This window comes from Thunnus maccoyii, chromosome 24, assembly GCF_910596095.1.
Source record: "Thunnus maccoyii chromosome 24, fThuMac1.1, whole genome shotgun sequence".
Lineage (NCBI taxonomy): Eukaryota > Metazoa > Chordata > Actinopteri > Scombriformes > Scombridae > Thunnus > Thunnus maccoyii.
Genome location: NC_056556.1, coordinates 923,964 through 950,105, shown reverse-complemented (window position 1 = coordinate 950,105; position 26,142 = coordinate 923,964). Strand labels below are relative to the sequence as shown.

At 41.0% G+C, this 26,142-nt stretch overlaps 2 protein-coding genes across 2 annotated transcripts in view; one reads left to right on the top strand and one right to left on the bottom strand.

Moving 5' to 3' along the window:
• Positions 1-26,142, top strand: part of LOC121891678 (protein NLRC3-like) — a 1,105,688-nt gene that overhangs the window by 714,147 nt on the left and 365,399 nt on the right. The window lies entirely within an intron of this gene.
• Positions 6,262-26,142, bottom strand: part of LOC121891746 (BCL-6 corepressor-like) — a 45,329-nt gene continuing 25,448 nt past the window's right edge. Inside the window, exons 7-13 of the mRNA XM_042404327.1 lie at positions 24,106-24,488; positions 21,006-21,155; positions 14,694-14,860; positions 13,931-14,076; positions 12,595-12,672; positions 11,537-11,723; positions 6,262-8,039 (exon numbers count right to left, since the gene is read on the bottom strand). Of these exons, the coding sequence (XP_042260261.1) occupies positions 6,734-8,039; positions 11,537-11,723; positions 12,595-12,672; positions 13,931-14,076; positions 14,694-14,860; positions 21,006-21,155; positions 24,106-24,488 (2,417 nt within the window). The 3' untranslated portion in view covers positions 6,262-6,733. The remainder of the gene's footprint in view (positions 8,040-11,536; positions 11,724-12,594; positions 12,673-13,930; positions 14,077-14,693; positions 14,861-21,005; positions 21,156-24,105; positions 24,489-26,142) is intronic.

Sequence of the window (26,142 nt, the reverse complement as noted above, 5' to 3'; positions counted from 1 at the left end):
GATGTAAAAATACTCCTGCATGAAAAATCCTCCTACAGTAAAAGTACATAAGTATTATGAGCTTGATGTAGTTAAAGTATTGCAGTAAAAGTACATAAGTATTATGAGCTTGATGTAGTTAAAGTATTGCAGTAAAAGTACATAAGTATTCTGAGCTTGATGTAGTTAAAGTATTGCAGTAAAAGTACATAAGTATTATGAGCTTGATGTAGTTAAAGTATTGCAGTAAAAGTACATAAGTATTATGAGCTTGATGTAGTTAAAGTATTGCAGTAAAAGTACATAAGTATTATGAGCTTGATGTAGTTAAAGTATTGCAGTAAAAGTACATAAGTATTATGAGCTTGATGTAGTTAAAGTATTGCAGTAAAAGTACATAAGTATTATGAGCTTGATGTAGTTAAAGTATTGCAGTAAAAGTAGTGGTTTGGTCCCTCTGACTGATATATTATTATATATGACATCATTAGATTATTAATAGTGAAGCATCAGTGTTAGAGCAGCATGTTACTGTTGTAGCTGCTGGAGGTGGAGCTAGTTTACACTACTTTATATACAGTTAGCTAGTTTAGTCCAGTGGTTCCCAACCTAGGGGTCGGGCCCCTCCAAAGGGTCAGCAGATAAATCTGAGGGGTGGTGAGATGATTAATGGGAGAGGAAAGAAGAAAAAACAAAGTTCTGATACACAAATCTGTTTTCAGTTTTTGGACTTTTTCTCTAATCTTTGATTTTTGCTGAAATATTGGATCATTTGAACATTTATTGAAATGAAAGCATGTGAGAAGTTTAGAGGGAAAAATCACTATTTGGTGGAGCTGTTAACAACTCATAGACATGTGAAATGTGACCCCGACTACACACTGCTTTTTGTAAGACGTCAAAAGACAAAAAGGTTGGAAACCACTGGTTTCATCTTTAACAATGTGTTGTATTTTAAAAGCTTGTTATATTATCCATTGTGTCAAATCTTCATCTGAAAAGTAACTAAAGCTGTCAAATAAATGTAGTGGAGTAGAAAGTACAATATTTCCCTCTGAGATGTAGAAAGTAGCATCACATGGAAATACTCAAGTAAATGGATGTAGCTTCTTTAATCACATCATATTTTCAACATGAGCTCTGATAAAGAACATCTCCTCCTGTTATGTCAGCAGTGAGTTTTATTTCTGTGTCGAGAAAACTGACGTCAGTGATGTTGACACGAGGACGCCGACGGTGTGTACGAGGTGTAAAACACACACACACACACATTCACAGAGTATGATTCAGACTCCCGCTGGATGCCATGTTTATCACGACTTAACCTCCACACACACACACACACACAGCTGGTTGAACCCCCTGTGGACTCATTCATATTTCATTGGCTCTCTTTTTCTTCACTCCATCTTTACTGTCGTTCTCTCTCTCTCTCTCTCTCTCTCTCTCTCCGTCATAAAGGAAGAAATTTTTCTTCTCCAATTAAGCTCCTGTCGTTGCCATGGAGTTTGATAATAACAGTGTCTGTCTGTCCGTCAGAGGCTACTTTCAGGGACAAATTTCAGACTTTTAAGACCAGTTAATTGGGGACAAAAGCCGCGTCCCCATTTGGTAGAAAGCTGATTTTTGGGTCAGTGGTTAAAGTTAGAGTTAAGGTAAGTCTCCAGGAAATTAATGTAAGTCTAAGTAATGTCCCCAAAAGTGACCTTGGACCGTGTGTGTGTGTGTGTGTGTGTGTGTTATCTGGCCACACACACAGACAGATGATCAGCAAGATGTTTGAAAATAAAACTCCACTCAAGTTTTATGCAGAACTTTAATAATAATTAATAACATTGCAGGTGCAGTTCCATTGAAGGATCTTTTAATATCCAGTATGAACAGGAGGAATCATTACAGACACCTGACTGCTGGTTTAACACACTGGGAACACTGGGAACATGTGAACTGGTCCTTTAAGTGTGCTCTTTTGAAAATCTCGGAGGAATATTAGTATTCTCACTGAGGAGAGAAAGGTGTGTTTGTGACGACGTCTTCACTCGCCCACATCCTTTTATCCTGTTGTGTGTGTGTGTGTGTGTGTGTGTGTGTGTGTGTGTGTGTGTGTGTGTGTGTGTGTGAGTAGAAAAGTGAGTAATGTGTGAATGACTCATCCGTCTCTCTCTCTCTCCCTCTGGATAAAAGGGTGTGGGCGATCGAAAAGCAAAGACAGGGCCGAGCGAGGATGTGCGAGGCCGACACAGACAGAGCGAGAGAGAAAACATCCACCTGCATGAATGAACTCTCTCTCTCTCTCTCTCTCCGTCATATTAGAGAAAATAGTTCGTCCCAGTTTTTTTGGAGAAGCAGTTCAGATCAGAGTGAGTCACCTTCTCTCTGCAGACGTCTACTTAAAGGACCACGCTACAGTTTTATACGTATTAGTCCTTTAATTACTCTTTACTGCAATTAAACCCCGTGGAAAAATATTTTAGCATCATATCATCAGCATATTGGAAAATAACTCAGAACATTTACTTGCAGTTTTGGGAAATATTGTACTTTCTACTCCACTACATTTATTTGACAGCTTTAGTTACTTTTCAGATGAAGATTTGACACAATGGATAATATAACAAGCTTTTAAAATACAACACATTGTTAAAGATGAAACCAGTGGTTTCCAACCTTTTTGTCTTTTGACGTCTTACAAAAAGCAGTGTGTAGTTGGGGTCACATTTCACATGTCTATGAGTTGTTAACAGCTCCACCAAATAGTGATTTTTCCCTCTAAACTTCTCACATGCTTTCATTTCAATAAATGTTCAAATGATCCAATATTTCAGCAAAAATCAAAGATTAGAGAAAAAGTCCAAAAACTGAAAACAGATTTGTGTATCAGAACTTTGTTTTTTCTTCTTTCCTCTCCCATTAATCATCTCACCACCCCTCAGATTTATCTGCTGACCCTTTGGAGGGGCCCCGACCCCTAGGTTGGGAACCACTGGACTAAACTAGCTAACTGTATATAAAGTAGTGTAAACTAGCTCCACCTCCAGCAGCTACAACAGTAACATGCTGCTCTAACACTGATGCTTCACTATTAATAATCTAATGATGTCATATATAATAATATATCAGTCAGAGGGACCAAACCACTACTTTTACTGCAATACTTTAACTACATCAAGCTCATAATACTTATGTACTTTTACTGCAATACTTTAACTACATCAAGCTCATAATACTTATGTACTTTTACTGCAATACTTTAACTACATCAAGCTCATAATACTTATGTACTTTTACTGCAATACTTTAACTACATCAAGCTCATAATACTTATGTACTTTTACTGCAATACTTTAACTACATCAAGCTCATAATACTTATGTATTTTTACTTGTACAGTACTTTTACTGCAGTAAAGGGTCTCAGCAGCTGATGTTAAAATCACTCTCTGTCTGTCTTTTAAAGCTCTTGAACTGTTTTTTGGATCTTTTCAGATTTTTTGTAGATATATTTTCTCCTCTGAGTCTGAAATCTGCCACAGATCCTGAAATAAAACCTCCTCTTGTGTCACATCTCACCGACACTCGTGTGTTTTATGTTCCTGGAGGAGAGACTCAGGCCGGCGGTCCAATCAGTGGAATTTAATTTCCCGTCAGGCAGAAATGAAATGTTGCTGCGTTTCGCTGCGCCGCCTTTAATTAGAGGCTGTTTAACATTCACACACACACACACAAAATGCAAATGAGCATCCAATTACACACCTAAACTACTAAACACACACACACGTCTTCATGCATATAAACACACTATACTGTACTGTAGAGAAAACCTTGTTCTTTCACCCACAGTAAGGCTAAAGGGCTCCGTGGAACAAACAATTAGAAGAACAGAAAGGTCGAAACAAGAGAAATAACCAGCTTCTTCTTCTTCGTTGGTTTGAATCCAAAATGTTGCATCATCAACTACTCCTGGATTGAAAATAAGACTCAATTCTTCTATCTACCCGAATTTATTATATATAAGATAAAATAAAATGAAAACAACAAAAAACGAAGTAAATAAAGTTCCTCCTCATCCCTCCATCTATCCTCTAATAGAACTTTTTTAGGCTGTGAAATCCTCCACTCACTTCCACGACATCCAGAAACTTTCTCGCTGCGTCAACAACTATCTCTTTTCTCTCGGATTTCCTTTCTGCCTCAGCGGCACAGTTAATCACCATGACCTGAAATGCTAAGAACTTAATCTTGTCCTTACAAAAACAATATTCATCATGCTTCCTACCTGATTTGTTCTCCCTTCCCCTCGTGGCTCAGGCTTCTCTTGGACCTGATCCTCATGACGTCCATCTCTTTCTTTCTCTGTGGACAGTCTGCTTCCCTCATATCTCCCCCCCCCCACACACACACTGACTACACTGCAGCTGCACCTCTCATATCCACATTTACCACATATCCCCAAATCACGTCTGAGTCCAGATTTCCAACGACGTCTGCACTGACCGGGTTTGGGAACAAAAAGCTTTACAGGGTAACTGATATGATCTTCTGATTCAAAATGCAACATAACAGATCTTGTTTCACATCTTTCTCCGCCAGCAACATGACACCTGGTCACCATCTAACTCATATTTCCGTCTTCTTCAGTTGTTTCTGTGACACACAATCAATCCACTTCTTTTAATATTAAGCTGCCAAATCTGTCCTCGCCCCTCCGTCACTAGTTTCTTCTCTTTTGTTCTTTTTCTTCCCGCTGCTTCTTTCAAACTCGTCCGCCTCCATCTTCCTTCCCCACACACGTGTCAACAGTCACGCTCTGTGTCAGCGGTCCTCCTCCGCACGCGGCTGCTTCAGGTGAGTCTGATCACCTGTTCGAACTGCCAGGCTCCGCCCACGTGATGAGTTCAGGGTTGGAGGAAATTTTAAAGTTTAAAAAACTCACTTTATGTTTATTCTAATGTTGTTCATGTTAATCAAGCTGCCTCTCATTCACGGGACTTCATTTTAGGTTTAGTTTAAAAATCAAAAATGTTTGTTGTTTAAATAAAAACAAAGTATAACTGAACTCTTTACCTGAAGCTGTAGCCACTAGTAAGGCTAACTGGTGTAAAAATACTGTTAAAGTATGAACCAGTCAGATTCAAAGATTCATAAGTGTAACAAGTAGAAAGAAAATGCTAGTGATGCTAAGTAGTTAGCAGGAATCCTTTGCATTGCTAACAGCCATTAAGTGGCTACTAGCAATGCTAACCAGTTAGCTGTAAACCTTAACTACAGGCGTTGGAGATTGCTTCCAGTGCTACCCAGTTAGCTTTTATACTTGTAATGCTAGTTAGTGTAAAGAAACTATTAGCTGTCAGCTGTAAATATGCTAGTTGGCATTAAGACTGCTAGTAATGCTACACGGTTAGCTGCAACCAACTCTCATGCTAACAAGTGTGTTTACATCTTGCATTGCCAGCTAGCTGTAACCACTGGAAATGCTAACTTTAACAGATGCAAGACTGTTAGAAATGATAACCTGCTAGCCGTAAACATTTGTAAACAGACTGCTAGCAATGCTAACGAGTTAGCTGTATATAAAGTGATAACTAGCAGTACTTGTTAGAGCCGAAATACATTTTTTGTTATTGTGGTTATGTAAATAAGTAAATGTAATTTAGTTATATTCTTTGCATGCAGACACTATATGGTTGAAATTATTTAAGTATTGTTTATTACATTTGCTATTGAATGACACTGTGGACAGGTAGAGCCACAAGTTCTGTTAGATTGCTGCTGTCCCTTTAATACAGATGTGTGCCTTGACCGCAGTGAAAATATTGTTTTTGAAAGGCAAAACGCCAACAAATATGGACTGAAGCTGAATATTTCATTGGATAAAAACATGTAATGAATTTTGGAAATTATTACATGTATCTTTTTTTAAATAAATTTTGACTTTTGAACTTAACAACACTCTGGAGTTATTGGAAATGTTTGGATCGTGCGAGTTGGAAACAATTCTACGCAGCCACCACTGGAATCTGATTCTACAGTAAAAATAAGTTGGCTTCAACCATTTATAAAGGTAACAACTACCAGTAAAATGACCAGTAAGCTGTGAGCCTTTATAATGCTAATAGTGAGTATGAGGAGAGATAGCTAGCATTGTCAGCCTGTTAGCTGTAGCTCTTTGTAATGCTAACAGGTAATGCAATAATAAACACGTAGCTGTAAACATCTGTGATGCTAAAGGTGTAAAGAGACAGTAATGCTTTCCTGAGTGCTCGCTAGCTGATTTAACTTCAAGTCAGACAACATATTCATTTATTCCTTCTTCTTCATATTTATTGGACAATAAATAGTTTGGTGACGAAAGCCAACAAGATGCTGAATACAAAATTACACATAAAGGTAACAAACAATGTTCCAGACCAGAACAAATCGACCACTGAAACGGCATCATATTTACACCAAACTGCATTTACAAAGAACAGATAAAAGAATCGTGATTATTGGACTCATAAATAAAAAGATGCATATTTACAGTTTACATATAGCACACGTTAACTGTTACCGTCTCTCCGTGGAGGGCGTACTGTCCTTTTAAGAGTCCAGATATGATGTTTACTCATTTACAATATTCACACATTGGTTTTAATTTAATTTCCATTTGTTTGAAATCATTTTCTTTATGTAATATTGTTTTGTTGCTGAATCTTCACCTTAACTTTTTAAAAGCTCAACGTGATTCTCGTCTGCCGGGCGACCTTTGTGTCAGGTCATGACCTCGTTTTAACCCGGGTGCCCTTTCCAGCGCCCTTTCCCGGCTCTTTCTTCACTTCGTTCCGGATGGTACCTCCCCCAACTTTCATCCCCAGGTCCCTGATGTGGACTCTGACGTTCCCCAAGTTCCTTTGCCAGGCAGCATCCATCTTTATGGTCTTACCTCCTTGGCTTTGGGTGTCACAGGCGTCTCTTTTGGGGGCTGTGCTGTTACCACCTGCTCTCTTTGCCGCTTGGCGCTCCCATGTGTTAGCATCCCCTGTAGCATCCGACTTTGCAGCGCTGGTGACCCCAGAGTTCTTACTCCGCAATCGTTGTGGCTCCCAAACGCCACCATCAACCACAACACCTGGATTTGTCGAATCTGAAACCCCACCTCCGTTCTTGCTCCCCTGATTTTGTCGTTTCCACGTGTTAGCATCTGCGGCTCCATTTGAATTTGCAGTATTAGCATTCCCAGTGTTCTTATTTCGTAGTCGCTGAGGTTCTGACATGTCAGAAATAACCGAATTTGGAATCATCGCATTCCTACTTCGTAGTCGCTGTGGCTCCCACATGTTAGCACCAACTGCCATGTCAGACTTGACGGGAGTGTTCACAGTGGATTTACTTCCTTGCCGTTGTTGTTCCCACATGCTTGAGTCCCTCTTAGTGTCAAGATTAGCAGAATTAGCAATCCCAGCATTCTTATTCTGTAGTTTCTGTGGTTCCCACATTCTCGCATTCATTGGTATGTTTGGATTTGTTGTAGTCAGAACTCCAGCGTTTTTACTTCCTTGCTGCTGTGGTTCCCACATGCTAGCATCCATTTTGGTTTCTGTTGTAGCAGCTGCAGTAGCATATCCCAAATTTTTAAGTCCTTGGCATTGTCCAGACTCTGCAGTCCTGTTTTGCCAGTCCACTTTAGCATCTACTATTGTCCCTTGTCGCGGTGGAGGTAATGATGGCGGAATACATTGCAGCGGTCTTGCTGATGGTCTTGGGGATGGCGGTGGAGGTGTTGGAGGTGGTGAAGTTTCCAGCGAGTCCCAGCGACTGTCCACAAACTCCAGGGATGAGCCGAGCATGCCGGCCAGCTCTGGGGTTGCCTCCACCAGCTCCAGAGGGTCCTTGGCATCCGGCCTGAAGGAGGACAGCTCCTGTTCATCGGGACCCGTCAGGAGCTGCGACAGCGACGCCTGCCGGTAGAACTCATCCTCTGGGACGGACTGCACGTTCAGCTGAGGGAAGAGGCGCCGGAAAGACCGAGACGTCATCCGGAGGCGACCCAAGACGTCGCACAGGAGGAGCCAGTTCCTGGGACTGGAGGGAAGAGAGGAGCAGAGATAAATCTAATTGCATTTGTTGTATTTGCTGGTGGTAGATGTTTAAGTTTTAAAATGAAATGTAAGGAAGGAATCATGACTTGTGAATTATGAGGTCAACTGTCAGTGGGAAGTAAATCAATGCAGAACCACAGACTGAATGTCTCAGTAGAAACTGAAGTTGGAGAAGAAGTTGCAGTGGTTGCACCATCGACTGTATAAATATGGACGACATGACAGCTTCCTTAAAGTGAAGCCAAAACATTTCGATCGCCCCCTGGTGGCTGGCGGCAGTATAGGTCATAAATCCCGCCCCCTCCATGTTAGCAGATGGGACATGAACCAAACGATGGTTTCTGTCTTTTTTAGGTCGTTTTTAATCACTGCTGTTTGTCCAAGTGCTCATTTTTCTGATAAGTTATAAAAAGCGGGTGTGACGTCATGATTAACAGCTGTGACAGCTGCTCTGAAACCTCCGTCAGGTGACGGCTGAGGGGGGCGTGTCCCGCCGGCTATCATCCAGCTCTCACCCGACTCTACTGTGCAGACTCCAAATGATGTCACACAAGCAAGATGGCCGCTCCCAGAAAGGAGATATTTTGGCTTCACTTCTGCATAACAGCAGGAAGTGGAGATGTGTCGTCCATATTTATATACAGTCAACGGCTGGCACCGTCTTCAGGTCTTTGGGCGGCTTCTTTTGCGAGTGCTGGAATTAGGTTCACTAACATTAATCTCTGATCTAATCTCTCTGTATGAAGCCCCAAAGTCCTGAAAGATTGTATTTTTTTTATCTTGCGAACAAGATGGATCTAATATGTCGGGAGAACAAGTTATGGGTGTTATGTGCACAAGATAAAACAAATATTATCTTTATTATGTCTAGATAACTGTCTGGATTCTGCACTGTGTTCACTGGACCAGGTTTTCCTTTAATGTGTCACCCGTCTGTATGTTCACACTTCTCATCACCACCAGTATCAGAAGAATTAGATCTGGATGAACACAGACAAGTCTTTCAGATTTTAGACTCATTTTTAAATTAAATTTTAAGATTAATTTTTTAAATATGTTTGTCTGATGAGTGTTTCAATTTCAGACAAACCAAATGTCAGAAAAAGGAAAGCAAAGAGTTTTGTGTTTCATTGTGGATTAAACATTTAATCACAGCAGATTTAGAAATCTGGCTTCTATAAATGTCAAAGATGGAAGAAGAAAAATTAGTAGAAGAAGAAAAAGAAGACGATGAAGAAGGAGGAGGAGGAGGAGACTGTTTCTCTTTTATATATATATTCTGCAGCCTCAACATCAATGAAGCTGTTATTGATTCACAATGTCTGTCAATGTGTGTGTATGTCAAGGGCAAAGGAAGCCTAACACACACACACACACACACACACACACACACACACACACACACACACACACACACACACACACACACACACACACACACTTCGTCAGGTTGTTTAAGATTCCAGCAGCAACTGGCTTTAAAGCAACATGTGGCCTTGTCCTCTGCTGTGTGTGTGTGTGTGTGTGTGTGTGTGTGTGTGTGCGCGCCCGGTGGCCTTGTATCCAGAAGAGCCATTAATACTACATCAGACACCAGAGAGAAAGAGAAAAAAAGAGAGAGAGAGAGAGAAGAAGAAGAAGAAGAAGAGAAGGAGAGAGGAGGAGAAAAGCGACAGGGGAGGAAGACGAAGTGGAAGCCAATTAGCCTCGTCGCCACGGCGATGCAATCCTCGTTAACGACCTCTCCGTCTGTCCTGCCTTTATCTCTCTCTCCTCCGCTGAGGATCTTTTTTCTCTCTCTCTCTCTCTCACACCACCCTTCATTCGCTCGCTCTCCCTCCTCTTCCTCCTCCTCCTCCTCCTCCTCCTCCGCTATTCCCTTTCTTTTCTAAGCTGCTTTCCGCCACCTTAATTGGTGTGTGTGTGTGTGTGTGTGTGTGTGAGTGTGAAAAAGAGGGAGACGTGTTAGAATAACACTGAGGAAGAATGTGTGAGTTTCAAAAAGAAGAAAGCGAGTGTGAATAACAAAAGACAAAGTGTGTGTGTGTGTGTTGCTGTGGTCCGTTGCTCTGGTCTGCTTTATTTAATCCTGCTGTGGTTAACGCTGTTTCCTGTCGTCCTGGTTCTATAAGTGATGGTGTCTTTAACCCTAATACTGTCCTAGTGCGTTCGCTCTCAGCTCCTTCAGTCCTTGTTCCTTTAAGGGCCGTCCACACCGACAACTATAACGAGCATCCGACTAAACACGCGCTGCACGCTCCAGCTGTGTCGGCAGCTTAGTAACATTGATATTGATGACTTGTTACCTGTTATACGTTGCACAAAGAAAGAAAAGGAAAGCCAGAAGGGTTGATTCACTAGTCGCTGTGATGTTTCGGTATTCACTGACCGAACTGCACCGACCGACGGTAGCAGACGCTGAAGCACCAGCCGGGGACACACGGTATGAGCGGATCTGAAGCCTGAAACGGTCGCCAACCTCGTCGTTTTTTTTACGTTATAACGGAGAACAAAGTTCCAGCGTGAGTATATAATAAAGAGAGACGAACCTCTGGGTTTCATTCTGCTACATACATAAATATAAATTAATAAAGTAATCAGTCAGTTTCCAGAATTAAGATGATATATGCAGAAGTTTTACTGGCAATGTCAGGCTAGATGGAGGTTTTGTCGTGTCATGTGGTTTAGAGGATGGATTTTGATTCGCTGTCAGTGTTTCTATTGATCATCAAATCGCTCTGGAAGTGATCCCAAGGTTATCATTCGCCACTGTCGTGTCGTTATAGTTGTGGCGTGGATTCCGCCAACCACATGAGTCAGAATGATTATTAAAGCTATATATTTATAGTTATAGTATTATAGTTATCGTCATAGTTACCGTTCTCGGCGTGGACCGCCCGTTAGTCTGAGCTACCTGAATCTTATTAGTTCTAATATGTTTGGTGTCGGCTCCCTATAAGTCCTAATAAGTTTAGCCCTAGTGTATTAAGCCCAAGTTCTGCTAGTCCTGGTCCCTTTAGCCCCAGTATGTTTAGCCCTACTTCCTTTAGTCTAACTTATTGTAGTCCAAGTCCATTAAGTTCTAATTTGTCTGGTCCTGGTTCCTTTAGTCATAGTTTAACTCAAGTTCCTTGAACCCTGATAAGTTTAGCTCAGGTTCAATTACTCCTTGTTCCTTTGTGTTTAGTTTTTTTAGTCCAAATTTCATTGATGTTTAGCCCTAGTTCCTTTAGTCCATGTTCCTTTATCCCCAGTAAGTTCAACCCGAGTTTCTTCAGTCTAACATGTTTGTGTCTGGCTCCTGCAGTCCGAGTTCCTTTAGCCCTCAAACGTCTACCTTATATTTTTAACGGTTGTTCCTTTGGTCGTTGTTCCTTAGACTGAATACGATTAACCTGGTGTTGTTTAGTCCTGGTTCCATCATCACCAGGACTAAACCCTGAGAGCGCGACACCCGGCGGAGGCGTATTTCTGACTCACCCCTGGGACAGCGACACCTTGATGTTGTAGCAGGGGAGCAGCGGTTGGTCGGACAGCTCAAACTCGAACACTTCCCTCCTGGCGCGTTGCTCCTCGTCTTCATCCTCCTCTTCATCCTCCTCCTCCTCCTCCTCTGGTCCGGGCGGATCAGCCAGGATGTTGTACACTCCTCCCTCGCTGGACGGCTCTGTGAGAACACAAACAAACCAACAACAGAATAACATTTGTGATGGAAGTACTTTAAGAAGCATTGTTGCTTTGGTGGTTCCATTAGCCCCGGTTCCTGTAGACCTCATTTGTTCATTTGTAGATCCAGTATGTCTAGTCCTGCTTCTTTCAGTTCCCGTTCTTGTAGTCCTTATTTGTTCAGTCATAGTTCCATGATGTCTTGATTCCTTCGACAGGATTTGTTTAGTCCAGGTGACTTTGTTGAGATCTGGTTCCATTAGGCTTTGACCACTTAGTCCAAATTAGTTCCATTGGGTCTCATTTGTTTAGCACTAATTTCTTTTGTACTAATCCCTTAATCCCTAATTAATTAAATTCTAGTTCCTTTGGTCCAGTTTCTTTTGCCAGTATTTAAGCCTGTTTCCTAATTGGTTTAATGGTAGTTCCTTTACTCCCAATTGGTTTAACTCCTTAAGTCCTAATTGGTTTAAAGGTAGTTCCTTTATTTCTATTCAGTTTAGTAGTGGTCCCTTTAGTCCCAGTTGGTTGAGTTCCTTTGTCTTAATTAGTTCAGTGGTAGTTAAGTTGGTTTAACAGTACTTCCTGTCATCTGAACTGGTTTATCAGTGACTGGTTTTGGAGTGGTTCCATTAGTCCGTCTTGGTTTGTTTTTTAGTCCTGATTCTTTAGTTGTATTTCAGACGAAACTTCTCTGATCTGAGAGGAACTCTGGTTCTTTTAGTACAAGCTTAACCATATTTATTTGTTGTCTAACTTTAGTCTTTAGTTGTGGGCCTAGTTCCTTTAATCCTGACTTATTTATATTTTCCCAGCCTCCCCGTCTTTCTCCCCTGATGATTCTGTCCATGCATGTTTGTGTGTAAACTAACCGCACACAGAGCTGCCATAAAACTCCCAGTAGATTCCCGGGTCGCCCTCCGACCTTCCCTGGAGGTCAGAGAGATAGTCTGCGGAGAGAGAGAGAGAGAGAGAGAGAGAGAGACGGAGATTTAGTGGCTTTTGCGGGCGATCAAAGAGGCGACCAATCAGAGAGGATGAAGGCAGCGAGATGAAAACAATAGAACCAAACACACACACACAAACACACACACACACACACACACACACACACACACACACACACACACACACACACACACAAACACATCCACACGCAGTGAAAGACGGGAAGAAGATGAGTGTTTGTGTTCAGACGGAGCCGGCTCGTCGCTGCGGCGCTTGGCGCTGAGTAGACGGATGCTGGCAGGAGTGTGTGTGTGTGTGTGTGTGTGTGTTTGTGTGTGTGTGTGTGTGTGTGTGTGTGTGTGTGTGTGTGTGTTTGTGTGTGTGTGTGTGTGTGTGTGTGGCAGTAAGCTGTTCTGGGATTCAGCAGCCAAGCCTCATTAAACCCCTCTGGAGAGAGAGAGAAAAAAAGGAAAGAGGGAGAGAGAGCGAACAAATACAGGCAGGGAATGGTAATCAGACAGGCTGGCAAACACACACACACACGGAAACACACCGAAACACACAGAAACACACACACAGAAACACGCGCTGCATCGCTTTCCTCTCGTCTATTTCCTTCTCGTGTGCTCCACCGTTTTCACTGAATCAGTTTCTTTCTATACGTTTTATTCTCTCATCCCCCTTTTTTATTTCATCTGCTCTTTCTTCTTTCTGTTTTCTGTTCATTTATCTCCCTCTCTCTTTCTCTATCTCCATCTCCAGCGACATCACCAGGATAAAACCAGTGTTGTCCAAGTTAACACGTCGATTCACTTTGTTCATTTCAAAGGAAAAACATGTTTGCTTTTATATCTGGTATCACTGAATGCTGAGTGTTTATCCAGATGTTTTAGCCACGTTAGCGGTGTGAATCTACGAATGGTCGGCCGGTCAGTCACTTTGGTTCAGACTGAAACATCTCAACAAATATTGGTCAAAATTTAAATTATTTTTTTGACTAGAGCCCGACATAAATTGGCATCAATATTGTATTTAATGCAGTATCAGTCTTGTTTAACTCCAACAGAAGAAAGCGTGATTGAGTGATAGAGGCATTATTTAAAATGTTCCTTATTGTCAACAAATCTCATGAAAAGACTAAAAACAGCACTGTATTAATCTCTCAATCCTCTCTGACGCACCTACTCTGTCTATGACTCGAGTTTTATAACTCCTGCAACTGTGCGTGTTACAATCAGCAGTAATAACGACACCTCTTACCCTCCAGGAAGGTTTCCATGGCAGCGCTGTGGGTCATGTTGATTGGTCCTCTACCAGAGTAAGAGGTGAGCGTTGGGTCGGCGCCACAGGCCAGCAGGAAGCGCACCACCTCCACGTGGTCATTCTCCACGGCATCGTGCAGCGGCCTGACGAGAAACAAGACTCAGAATAAATTTGCTTTATAAAACTTGTTTCCTGAAACCAAGTCTATCCAGTAACAAAGGGATACATTTATATATCGCCTGATTGCTTTGTATATAGGTGTTATATACACTATATCATCGTAAACTGAACATCTTTGGGGTTTTTGAAACATCAGCATTTTGGGGAGAGCACTAAACACATGACTTTTGAAGATGTCACCTTGGGCTCTAAATTCAGTAACTTGTAATTAACATTTTTTGCTATTAACGATTATGGCACTATTGATGATAATTCAGAAAAATAATTACAGTAGGTAATGTGTATTCCATTGGAAATATAATTTGTTTACAGTGTGCAAATGAAAGTGCAAATGGTGCACCACAGAATTCAATATTAGTGCTTGTTCTGTTTTCTGATTCGTCTATATGCAGATGATACACTTTTCTATACAGGCACTAAAACACGCAAATTACCAGAAATATTGCAGAGAACTTGACCTCAATGATAGTTACAGCATTGTTTACATAAGATTTTAAGATTTATATTCTTGTCTTTCAATGTTTACTCACATTACCACCTACGATCAACTGGATTAAAACTCATTCGCCTCGACTCGTACCTGGTTCCATCCTGAGCGCTGCAGTTGACATCGGCTCCGTGCTCCACCAGGTGGCGTACGATCCCCAGCCAGCCGCGGGCGCAGGCCTCGTGCAAGGCGCAGTACCCGGCGTTGTCTCTGTGGTTGACGTCACAGATCCGTCGCTCCAGACAGTACAGCACCACCTCCTGGACGGCAAGGAGACACGAGGACGGCACAGTGAGAGCAGCACTTTCAGATTTTTAAAAAAGAAAGAAAGGAAATGCTTGCATTTTGCAATTTTCGGACCAAAATTATACAGAAAATGTGATAATTTATTTATTATCATATAAGTCCCATAAACATATAGTTTACATAGAATTCAATCCTCCATTGTGCAATTAAACTTGGCTAGTTTTCTAAAGAAATAATATCTTTGGGTTACAAACAGGATATCTGAAGATGTCACCTTGGACTCTCGGAAACTTTCATTTTCTGACGTGTTGCAGACAAAATGATTGATCAGAACAATAATCAATAATGAAATTAATCGTTTGTGGTAGCGTCAATAACAGCTGTCTTTATTGCTCCACACTAACAGCTGCTACAGGGTCCTGTCACTTGCACATAAATGTATGTTGATTTGGTGCATTAACGACTGACTCTGTTCTTTTTCTTGGGAGGAAACGGTCTTTGATTTAATGTCTTGACTGCGAGTTGGTCTGATCAATCAGCTCATCAATCGTAAAGTATATCCCAGCCTTACAGGTGTGTAACAAAACACCAACGAAGAAGTGACACATTATTGGTAAAGGAGCAGTTCCACCTTCAGAAAAGCAGATGAGGAGACGAAATTTTATGAGAAATATAATGAAAACTCCCTCCTTTTCTTCTTCTTCTGCTGCTGCTGCTCTCGAAAATGATTGCACCTTGAAAAAATGTGTGTGTGCTCATGTGTGTTTGTGTGTGTGTGTGTGTGTGTGTGTGTGTGTGTGTGTGTGTGTGTGTGTGCCCAGCGGAGCCGTGATGGATGACGGCTTCATTTGCAAACTGAGCTCGTTAGCTTCACCGCCGCACCTCAACAAGAGAGAGAGAGAGAGAGAGAAAGAGAGAGAGAGAGAGAGAGGCAGGGTGACACTTGTGAGCCCTGACAAGAGCTGTCACACTGCGCATGAAATATTCACCGTGTGTGTGTGAGTGTGAGTGTGTGTGTGTGTGTGTGTGTGAGTGTGAGTGTGTGTGAGTGTGTGTGTGAGTGTGTGTGTGAGTGTGAGTGTGTGTGAGTGTGTGTGTGAGTGTGTGAGTGTGAGTGTGTGTTTGACAAACGCCTGGAAACACACACATAATTTTCTGCCCTCAGAAGCCAAATGATTTTCAAACGTCACCTGAATTTCAATAAAGGACATCAGTGGAGACTCAGTGCTGCAACTTTAATGTCACAGGTTCAAATCCAGCTGAGTTAAAGCTGTAAAGTTTGTCCTGAGAGAAACCTCATTTTATCACGAGTAGAAACCTCATTTTATCACAAGGAGAAACCTCATTTTATCACGAGTAGAAACCTCATTTTATCACGAGGAGAAACCTCATTTTATCATGAGGAGAAACCTCATTTTATCACGAGTAGAAGCCTCATTTTATCACGAGGAGAAACCTCATTTTATCACGAGGAGAAACCTCATTTTACCACGAGTAGAAACCTCATTTTATCACGAGGAGAAACCTCATTTTATCACGAGGAGAAAACTCATTTTATCACGAGGAGAAACCTCATTTTATCATGAGTAGAAAACTCATTTTATCATGAGGAGAAACCTCATTTTATCACGAGTAGAAACCTCATTTTATCACGAGGAGAAACCTCATTTTACCACGAGTAGAAACCTCATTTTATCACGAGGAGAAACCTCATTTTATCACGAGTAGAAACCTCATTTTATCACGAGGAGAAACCTCATTTTATCACGAGTAGAAACCTCATTTTATCACGAGGAGAAACCTCATTTTATCACGAGGAGAAACCTCATTTTATCACAAGGAGAAACCTCATTTTATCACAAGGAGAAACCTCATTTTATCACGAGTAGAAACCTCATTTTATCATGAGGAGAAACCTCATTTTATCACAAGGAGAAACCTCATTTTATCACAAGGAGAAACCTCATTTTATCACGAGTAGAAACCTCATTTTATCATGAGGAGAAACCTCATTTTATCACGAGGAGAAACCTCATTTTATCACGAGTAGAAACCTCATTTTATCACAAGGAGAAACCTCATTTTATCACAAGGAGAAACCTCATTTTATCACGAGTAGAAACCTCATTTTATCACGAGTAGAAACCTCATTTTATCACGAGTAGAAACCTCATTTTATCACGACTAGAAACCTCATTTTATCACGACTAGAAACCTCATTTTATCACAAGGAGAAACCTCATTTTATCACGAGTAGAAACCTCATTTTATCACAAGGAGAAACCTCATTTTATCAGGAGGAGAAACCTCATTTTATCACGAGGAGAAACCTCATTTTATCACAAGGAGAAACCTCATTTTATCACAAGGAGAAACCTCATTTTATCACGAGGAGAAACCTCATTTTATCACAAGGAGAAACCTCATTTTATCACGAGGAGAAACCTCATTTTATCACGAGGAGAAACATCATTTTATCACGAGTAGAAACCTCATTTTATCACGAGGAGAAACCTCATTTTATCACAAGGAGAAACCTCATTTTGTCACGAGGAGAAACCTCATTTTATCACGAGGAGAAACCTCATTTTATCACGAGGAGAAACCTCATTTTATCACAAATAGAAACCTCATTTTATCACGAGTAGAAACCTCATTTTATCACGAGTAGAAACCTCATTTTATCATGAGGAGAAACCTCATTTTATCACAAGTAGAAACCTAATTTTATCATGAGGAGAAACCTCATTTTATCACGAGTAGAAACCTCATTTTATCACGAGTAGAAACCTCATTTTATCACAAGGAGAAACCTCATTTTATCACGAGGAGAAACCTCATTTTATCACAAGGAGAAACCTCATTTTATCACGAGGAGAAACCTCATTTTATCACGAGGAGAAACATCATTTTATCACGAGTAGAAACCTCATTTTATCACGAGGAGAAACCTCATTTTATCACAAGGAGAAACCTCATTTTGTCACGAGGAGAAACCTCATTTTATCACGAGGAGAAACCTCATTTTATCACGAGGAGAAACCTCATTTTATCACAAGTAGATACCTCATTTTATCACGAGTAGAAACCTCATTTTATCACGAGTAGAAACCTCATTTTATCATGAGGAGAAACCTCATTTTATCACAAGTAGAAACCTAATTTTATCATGAGGAGAAACCTCATTTTATCACGAGTAGAAACCTCATTTTATCATGAGGAGAAACCTCATTTTATCACGAGGAGAAACCTCATTTTATCAGGAGGAGAAACCTCATTTTATCACGAGGAGAAACCTCATTTTATCACGAGGAGAAACCTCATTTTATCACGAGGAGAAACCTCATTTTATCACGAGGAGAAACCTCATTTTATCATGAGGAGAAACCTCATTTTATCACGAGGAGAAACCTCATTTTATCACGAGTAGAAACCTCATTTTATCATGAGGAGAAACCTCATTTTATCACAGGGAGAAACCTCATTTTATCACAAGGAGAAACCTCATTTTATCACGAGGAGAAACCTCATTTTATCACAAGGAGAAACCTCATTTTATCATGAGGAGAAACCTCATTTTATCACTAGTAGAAACCTCATTTTATCATGAGGAGAAACCTCATTTTATCACAAGGAGAAACCTCATTTTACCACGAGTAGAAACCTCATTTTATCACGAGTAGAAACCTCATTTTATCACAAGGAGAAACCTCATTTTATCACGAGTAGAAACCTCATTTTATCACGAGTAGAAACCTCATTTTATCACGAGTAGAAACCTCATTTTATCACGAGTAGAAACCTCATTTTATCACGAGGAGAAACCTCATTTTATCACGAGTAGAAACCTCATTTTATCACAAGGAGAAACCTCATTTTATCAGGAGGAGAAACCTCATTTTATCACGAGTAGAAACCTCATTTTATCACGAGGAGAAACCTCATTTTATCACGAGGAGAAACCTCATTTTATCAGGAGGAGAAACCTCATTTTATCACGAGGAGAAACCTCATTTTATCACGAGGAGAAACCTCATTTTATCACGAGGAGAAACCTCATTTTATCACGAGGAGAAACCTCATTTTATCACAAGGAGAAACCTCATTTTATCACGAGGAGAAACCTCATTTTATCAGGAGGAGAAACCTCATTTTATCACGAGGAGAAACCTCATTTTATCACGAGGAGAAACCTCATTTTATCACGAGGAGAAACCTCATTTTATCACGAGGAGAAACCTCATTTCATTTTATCGTTCTTCTTAATGTTCAAGACTTTTTTTCACTGTTTTAATAGAGTTTAATACCTTTTTCACAATCATATCAGTCAACTAATGTGTTGATTAAATTCAAGACTTTTTAATACCATCCAAGGCAAATTTCTTGAAGGAATTTAATGTTTTAAGGACAAAAACCAGCGAGAGTGAGACGTGAACGAGTGGTGAGATGAGGTCTAATTCAATTTAAGAGGAGAAAGAAAGAAAGAGGGATGTAAACGGAGGAGAAGCGAGTCTCTTTCTATTCTTTTTCATCTGGAAGCGAGGGATTAAAGTTCAAGGAAGACGAGAGGATGGAGAGTGTGTGTGAATTAATGATCTCGGCTCAGAAAAAGAGCGAGCGAGGCAGAACAATGAAGCAGAGAGGAGGAGGAGGAGGAGGAGGAGGAGGAGGAGGAGGAGGAGGAGGAACAACGAAGACGCTGGGCTTCATTTCCATGTAAATTTCTGATGTTCAAAATGTTAAACTGCAACAAGACGTGACTTCAGCTCAAGTTAATAAAGCTCAGATTTAAAAAAAAACAACAAAAAAAAAACAAGAAAATATGTTTTTGTCTCTTTATGTTATTTTTTTGTTGTTTATTTTCCTTTTTAAATAAAAACAACATACAAACTTAATAATTTCAAATGTGGCCTCCAGTGGACGGGCATCTGATTTACGGATTATAATGAAAATATTTTAAATATTTCCATTTTATTAATTATATAATAATAATTCTTATTCTTATTATTCATATTTATTATTATTAGTGTTGTTTTTGTATTTTAAATCTATATATTATATGTATTTTATAATTTGTTGGACAGAATTGAAGGATAAATTCATGAAATATTACATTTAAATTTTTTTATTTTTCAATGTGATTTTTTTGTTAAATAATAATAATAATAATGTATTTAATAATAATGCACTTTATATCACAGATGCAGCAATCAGTCAATGATATATGACAGTATCTTATAAATATTTAACTTTTGCAGAATTTTAATTTGTAGTATTTTCTAGAGTATTTTTACTTTACTTTACAGAAATACAACTCCATGTTATAAACTTCTTAGTAACACTTTGCATAGTTTGGGTTGAATTTAACAAGTTCTGACTTACATGCAGTATATTCATCATTAAACTGAAGGTTCAAATCTACAAACTAAATGTTCCTGTTTGAACTTTTAATCAGCTGCTCCTTCAGAAACCTCCGTTAACTCCTCGCCAACGGACGACCGACCAGGAGCCGCTACAGACGAAGTAGCGATGCGCCGCCTCCACTGGGCCGCCGCCCTGCACGCTTCAGCATCATGTGTTTGAGATTTGCATGAAATGATTGCGTTTATTCTAATTACAACGAGAGAAATCAGGAGTTTTATGGTTGAAAGTAATTCCTGCGGGTTTAATGAGCGACTCCACACAAACAGCACTTTCACATCCAGGCTCTCCTCGCTGTAATCATTCCTCCTGTTCATACTGGATGTTAAAAGATCCTTCAAATGTGCTTTCAATGGAAGTGATGGAGGATAAAATCCACAGCAGTCTGAGTTAGTCATATCAAGTGGATATCTGACACATTTACAGTCTTTTTAGCATCAAATTCCCTCTTTGTGTTTCCTCGGACAGTGTTTCCCTGTTGAGCTGCAGGTGGAAGTATAGTAACAAAAAGAGGAACTTTGGCACTAAAAAGACTGTAACGTTGAAAGATATCTACTGGATTTGACTCATTTGGACGCTGAAGCTTCATGCTAGCTTCATTTTTGTCCTCCATCACTTCCATTGTAAGGTCTTTGTTCTCCATCACTTCCATTGTAAGGTCTTTGGTCTCCTGACTGAACTCGTCCTTTAACACAAACATCTGCTCTCAGCGTCAGCGTATAAACTTGTTTTCGTTACCTCGTATCCCAGGCGGGCGGCGCGCTGCAGCAGCGTCTCTCCGGCGTTTTTGTTCACGATGAGGCGGCGAACCTCCGGAGGGACGGGCCGGGCGGCGTGTGTGTGCTGCGGAGAGGGAGGCCGGCGGCCGGGCGAGCGAGATGGAGAGACCTGTGTGTGTGTGTGTGTGTGTGGAGAGAAAAAGGAGGATTGTTTTTATTATCCACATGGGCAATTAAACAAAAACAGGCTGACTCTATTCTTCTTCTCTGCATCAATCATTGTCAGATGTTTCCTCTTAAACACACAAACACTCAGCTCTACTTTTCCAGGCTCGGTCGAAAATAGCGCTGTCACCACCTCTGCTCCCACGACTCTGTCTGTGTGTGTGAAAGCCTGAGGCTGATGACAGAAAGCTCAGGAGGAGGAGGAGGAGGAGAGGATGGAGGGAGGAAGGAGAAACAAATGAAGACTATGTTGTTTTCTGGAGTTCGTTACTTTGACTCTTTGACGTACAAAAAAAGAAAAGTTTCTGTCAGATTTTGGTGACGGCGGAGCACCACAGGGCTCCGACGTAGATCCTCTTCTATTGTCTGTTCTGATATAAAACACATCAGCTGTTCTGTAGGAAGCTGATGAAAACCATTAAAGCTGATCTGTTCTGTACTTCAGTACAATTTCAAGGTATTTATACTTTATTTGAGTATTTCCACTCACTACTGTTCACTTTTTATACGTACAAACTTTATAAATTAAAAGGCTGTTAATGAATCTGTGTTCATATTAAAATAATATATATATATTATGGTAAATATAACACTCTAAATTGGGCCATATTGCATAATTATTGATATTTTTAAGTACATTTGTACTTCTGTGTTTGAATACAGGACTTTTAATTGTGAAGTATTTTTTCATTTCTACTTTTAATTCATTAAAAGATCTCAGTACTTCTTCCACCAAACTTAATTCAGAAATGACCTTTCAAACCGCTGCAACCATCAGTCCATCGACAGAAAATTAATCTGCAACTATTTTGATGCCGGATTTATTGTTTTAGTCAAAAAAACAGCCAAATATTCAGTCGTTACAGCTTCTCAAACATGACAGCAAACTGAATATCTACTGATCTGGTATCTAGTTAACAAAATAATTAATCAATTAAAGAAGAAAATAATCAGCAGATTAATCAATAATTAAAGTAATCTTTAGTTGCAGCTCTAGACTGTTAAAATACATTCAGAAATCCCTTCACATTTCATGTCATTTTAACAGCTAAAGTTATATTTGTAAACATAAATTATGTTTTATCTGCATATTTTTATTCTTAAATTTAATTTATTTACATCTGAATTTAATTTGATTCAAATTAAAAAAATATTTTTATTTCCTGTTTTTTCTTCATTGAAATTTAAATGTTTGTATTTTCTGTCTTTAAACGGAGAAAAAGCAGAATAATCAGCGGCAGGTAGAGACGCATGAAAATCTGCATTGCTGAGCTGCTGACGCCACGGCAACCGTCTCCGGCGCTTAGCAGCCAGACAGCGTGTGCGTGATAATGTGTGTGTGTGTGTGTGTGTGTCAGAGTGAGTGAGTGAGTGTGTGTGTGTGTGTGTGTGTGTGTCAGAGTGAGTGAGTGTGTGTGTGTGTGTGCGTGCATGAGTCTGTCAAACGAAGCCGCTCGCCGCCACGCATCGGCAAACAGGATGCGAGCTTTGCCCTGGAGGTGTGTGTGTGTGTGTGTTTTGGTGTGTGTGTGTGTGTGTGTGTGTGTGTTTGTGTGTGTGTGTGTGTGTGTGTGCGTTTTCTAGCGCAGCAGACTCAAACAAGGAGGAGGAGGGTCGAGCAAAAGTGAGAGACAGTGTGTGTGTGTGTTTTGGTGTGTGTGTGTGTGTGTGTGTGTGTGTGCGCCTGGAGGAAATCTCCGGTGCAGCAGCTGTCAAAACGACACAAGCCGTCGCCACACACACACACACACACACACACACACACGCACACACACACACGCACACACACACACGCACAGTAAACACACGCACACACGTCCCTGCTGAGTTTTCCCAGCGAGCTCCAATCAGGACGATAATTGCAACGATTAACAGAGAGGACGAAGGGAAAAGCTCAAGAAAAGAGACAGAAGCTGCATCATGTGTACGATGTTTAAACTACAAATAGTTTTATGTTCAATATCTTGTGATTCTTTATGTTATTTTTTGTCTTTTAACATGTTAAGTGTTTATTTTGTGTCTGTAAACCATAAATATATCGTCTGAGCAGACGGTCACACTGAGCCTGATTGCATCCTGCTACACGACACAAGAAACAACGTTAGCTTCCCGCTAAAGTTTCCTTCTTATCTGATTTATAAACATCAACACACGTCTTGTCCTGCGGCGGTTAGCAGCTACAAATAAATTAAAAATAAAATGACATGTTTCTACAGTTAGAGGGCTGTTTAGCTCTTATTGTCTCCACCACAATAAAAGCGAAACGTTTACACACAAACCAGACTTTGTTTGTCATTTAAACGTTTTTTAACGTATTCTCCAGCTGCGGTTTGATATTTAAATGTGTTTTAATATTTTTTAATGTTTGCTGTGAAACACCTCCCTGAGCTCTCAGCTGCCTCCTCACATCTTCCTCCAGCACATGGAGAAAACAAGCGCTCCCGAGACAAGATTCCTCTGGAGACGCCGTGTTCATCTGAGTGTGATCTTCTTATTTTTTACCTCCACATCAGAGGAGGGAAAACAAGCGCTCCCTTCCCTGACCAGCTCTTCCCCCCCCACATGTGATCTGTAGGGTGTGTTTCATTCGAGCACCAAAGCTCCACTTTTACCTGATGCCTTTCAGGAGCATTGGAGCTTGTGGGCGTTTAAATCATGCTGAGTCACATCATTTGCATTTGTTTACAAGAAAACAAGCGCTCCCAAACTGCTCTTATCACCACATGCGGGTGCGTTTGAGGTCTGTTTCCGTCTATAAGTAGAAATATCACAAATCAAACAAAGAAAAGGGGAAAGTGCTGCTAAAAATACCAGTAGTTTTGTGTGAACTGACCCTTTAATGACGTGAAACTTTCTTTTGATAAATAAAACAAGCGCTCCTCGTTCTCACTCACCTTTCCACTCCTCTCCTCTTCCTCCTCCTCCTCCTCCTCCTCCTCGTCCATCTCTCCTCCATCTCTCGCCGTCTCGCCGCCCATGTGCTTCGTCTTGCAGGGACGTTTGCCCTTGGGCTTGTCGAGGTCGTCGTCGCGGCAACGGAAGGGATGGGGGTCAGGGAGGAGAGGAGGTGAGGACAGTGAGGAGGAGGAGGAGGAGGGAGGAAGAGGAAGAGGAGGGAAGGAAGGAGGGAGGAAGGTGGACACTCTGCGGCTCTCCTTCAGCTTCTGATGTTTGTCCTGGAGGCGGGAGGAGGGGAGCGGGGGTTGCCGGGGGGCGGGGCTGCACGGTTGCCGGGGGAGGTGGCCGTGAGTGGAGGAGGGCGGGGCCACGTGGAAAACTGAAAGAAAACAGAGGAAGAAAGACGATGAAGGTGATGCAGCCCCTCAGTTCAGCCTCTGTCTCTTTAAGCCCCGCCTCCTGATGAGCCCGCTCTGTTCTGATTGGTCAGCTTTCAGGAAGCTACGTAAACAAAACACCTTCTTTACTCCAAATGTCAACTTCTCAAATCCGTCCGTACATGTTGGAGCTGAACAACACATGGAAACACCTTAGCAACCACCTTAGCAACCACCTTAGCAACCAAGGCTACAGAGCAGACGGCTGTGTATGAGCATGTGCAACGAGCCGACGTCATCTCGTCAGAAAGATAGAAAAAAACATCAGAAACGAGGCGTTCAGAGCGTTTTAAAGCCCTGAGTTTTGACTTGCAGGCAGCGTTTCTACCTCAAGTTTTATTACTTTGACCATGTTTAACATCCGACATCAGAACAGGACGTCAATATAACAGAACAGCACTAGAAGCTGAATCTGTTCTGTGTTTGACATCACAACATTATGTTCTGTTTAACTTTGTAAAACTCTGAATGAATGATTTGAAACTTTTCATCTTCCTCCTCTTTTTTTTTTTTCTCTCCTCACGAGTGTGTCTTCGTGCGTGACTTTCATCCTCACCAACAAACGAGCCGCTGTCTGTCCTTCAGCGAGGAACGAGTTCGATTATAAGAGACAGAAAAGAGGAACAAAGAAACAGAGTTCGTCACTCCAGTGGAGCAGCGAGCGAGCGAGCGAGCGAGCGAGGCAGCAGATAGTGGGGGAGGGGAGAGAGAGAAAAGAGAGTTTTCTGTTTTCCATTGCAGACGCCTGCAGGAAACACACACACACACACACACACACACATTCAGAAACACACACACACACACACACACACATTCAGAAACACACACACACACACACACACACACCTAGAGAAACACACACAAATGAAACCGGAGAAGTGTGTAAACGCACACACACACACACACACACACACACACACACACACACACACACACACACACAGCCAGAGGTTGTTTCAGAGAGCCGGCGGGGAGTCACGCCGCTTCCATCTGCTGAATTATTTATTAGCACACACACACACACACACACACACATACACACACACACACACACACACACACATACACACACACATACACACACACGCTGGTCATGTGAGGTGTGTGCGTTCCTCTGGCTGTGTCTTCTCGTTTCACCTCTAATCACCGAACTGCAGCATTTATTGTTGGTTTTTTTGTTTGTTTGTTTGTTTGTTTGAAGCGTGACATCATCACCCCCCCGCAGGTCTAACGATGCGTTTCATTTCGACGGCATTTATCGTGATCCTACGGAGGCCCCCGAGGGTCATGTGGTAGAAAAACACACCAGATATACTGACGTGTTTTAACGCAGCTGATTTACATGTTGTTGTTGTTTATCTGTTGTTAATGTTGAGCAGCAATAATTATAAAAATAAGATCATTTTTAATCGTTATTTTATGGTTATTAAAGGAATTATCAAACAAAATAAACTGACATTTAAAATGTGTCTTTTAATTCTTATACAAACACAAACCATTGATTAGTTGAAAAATGTTGATCAATGTTTCCTAAAATGTTTTGTTTTGTCAACAAAGATCTTCAGTTTACTGTCATAAAGACTAAAGACACCAGAA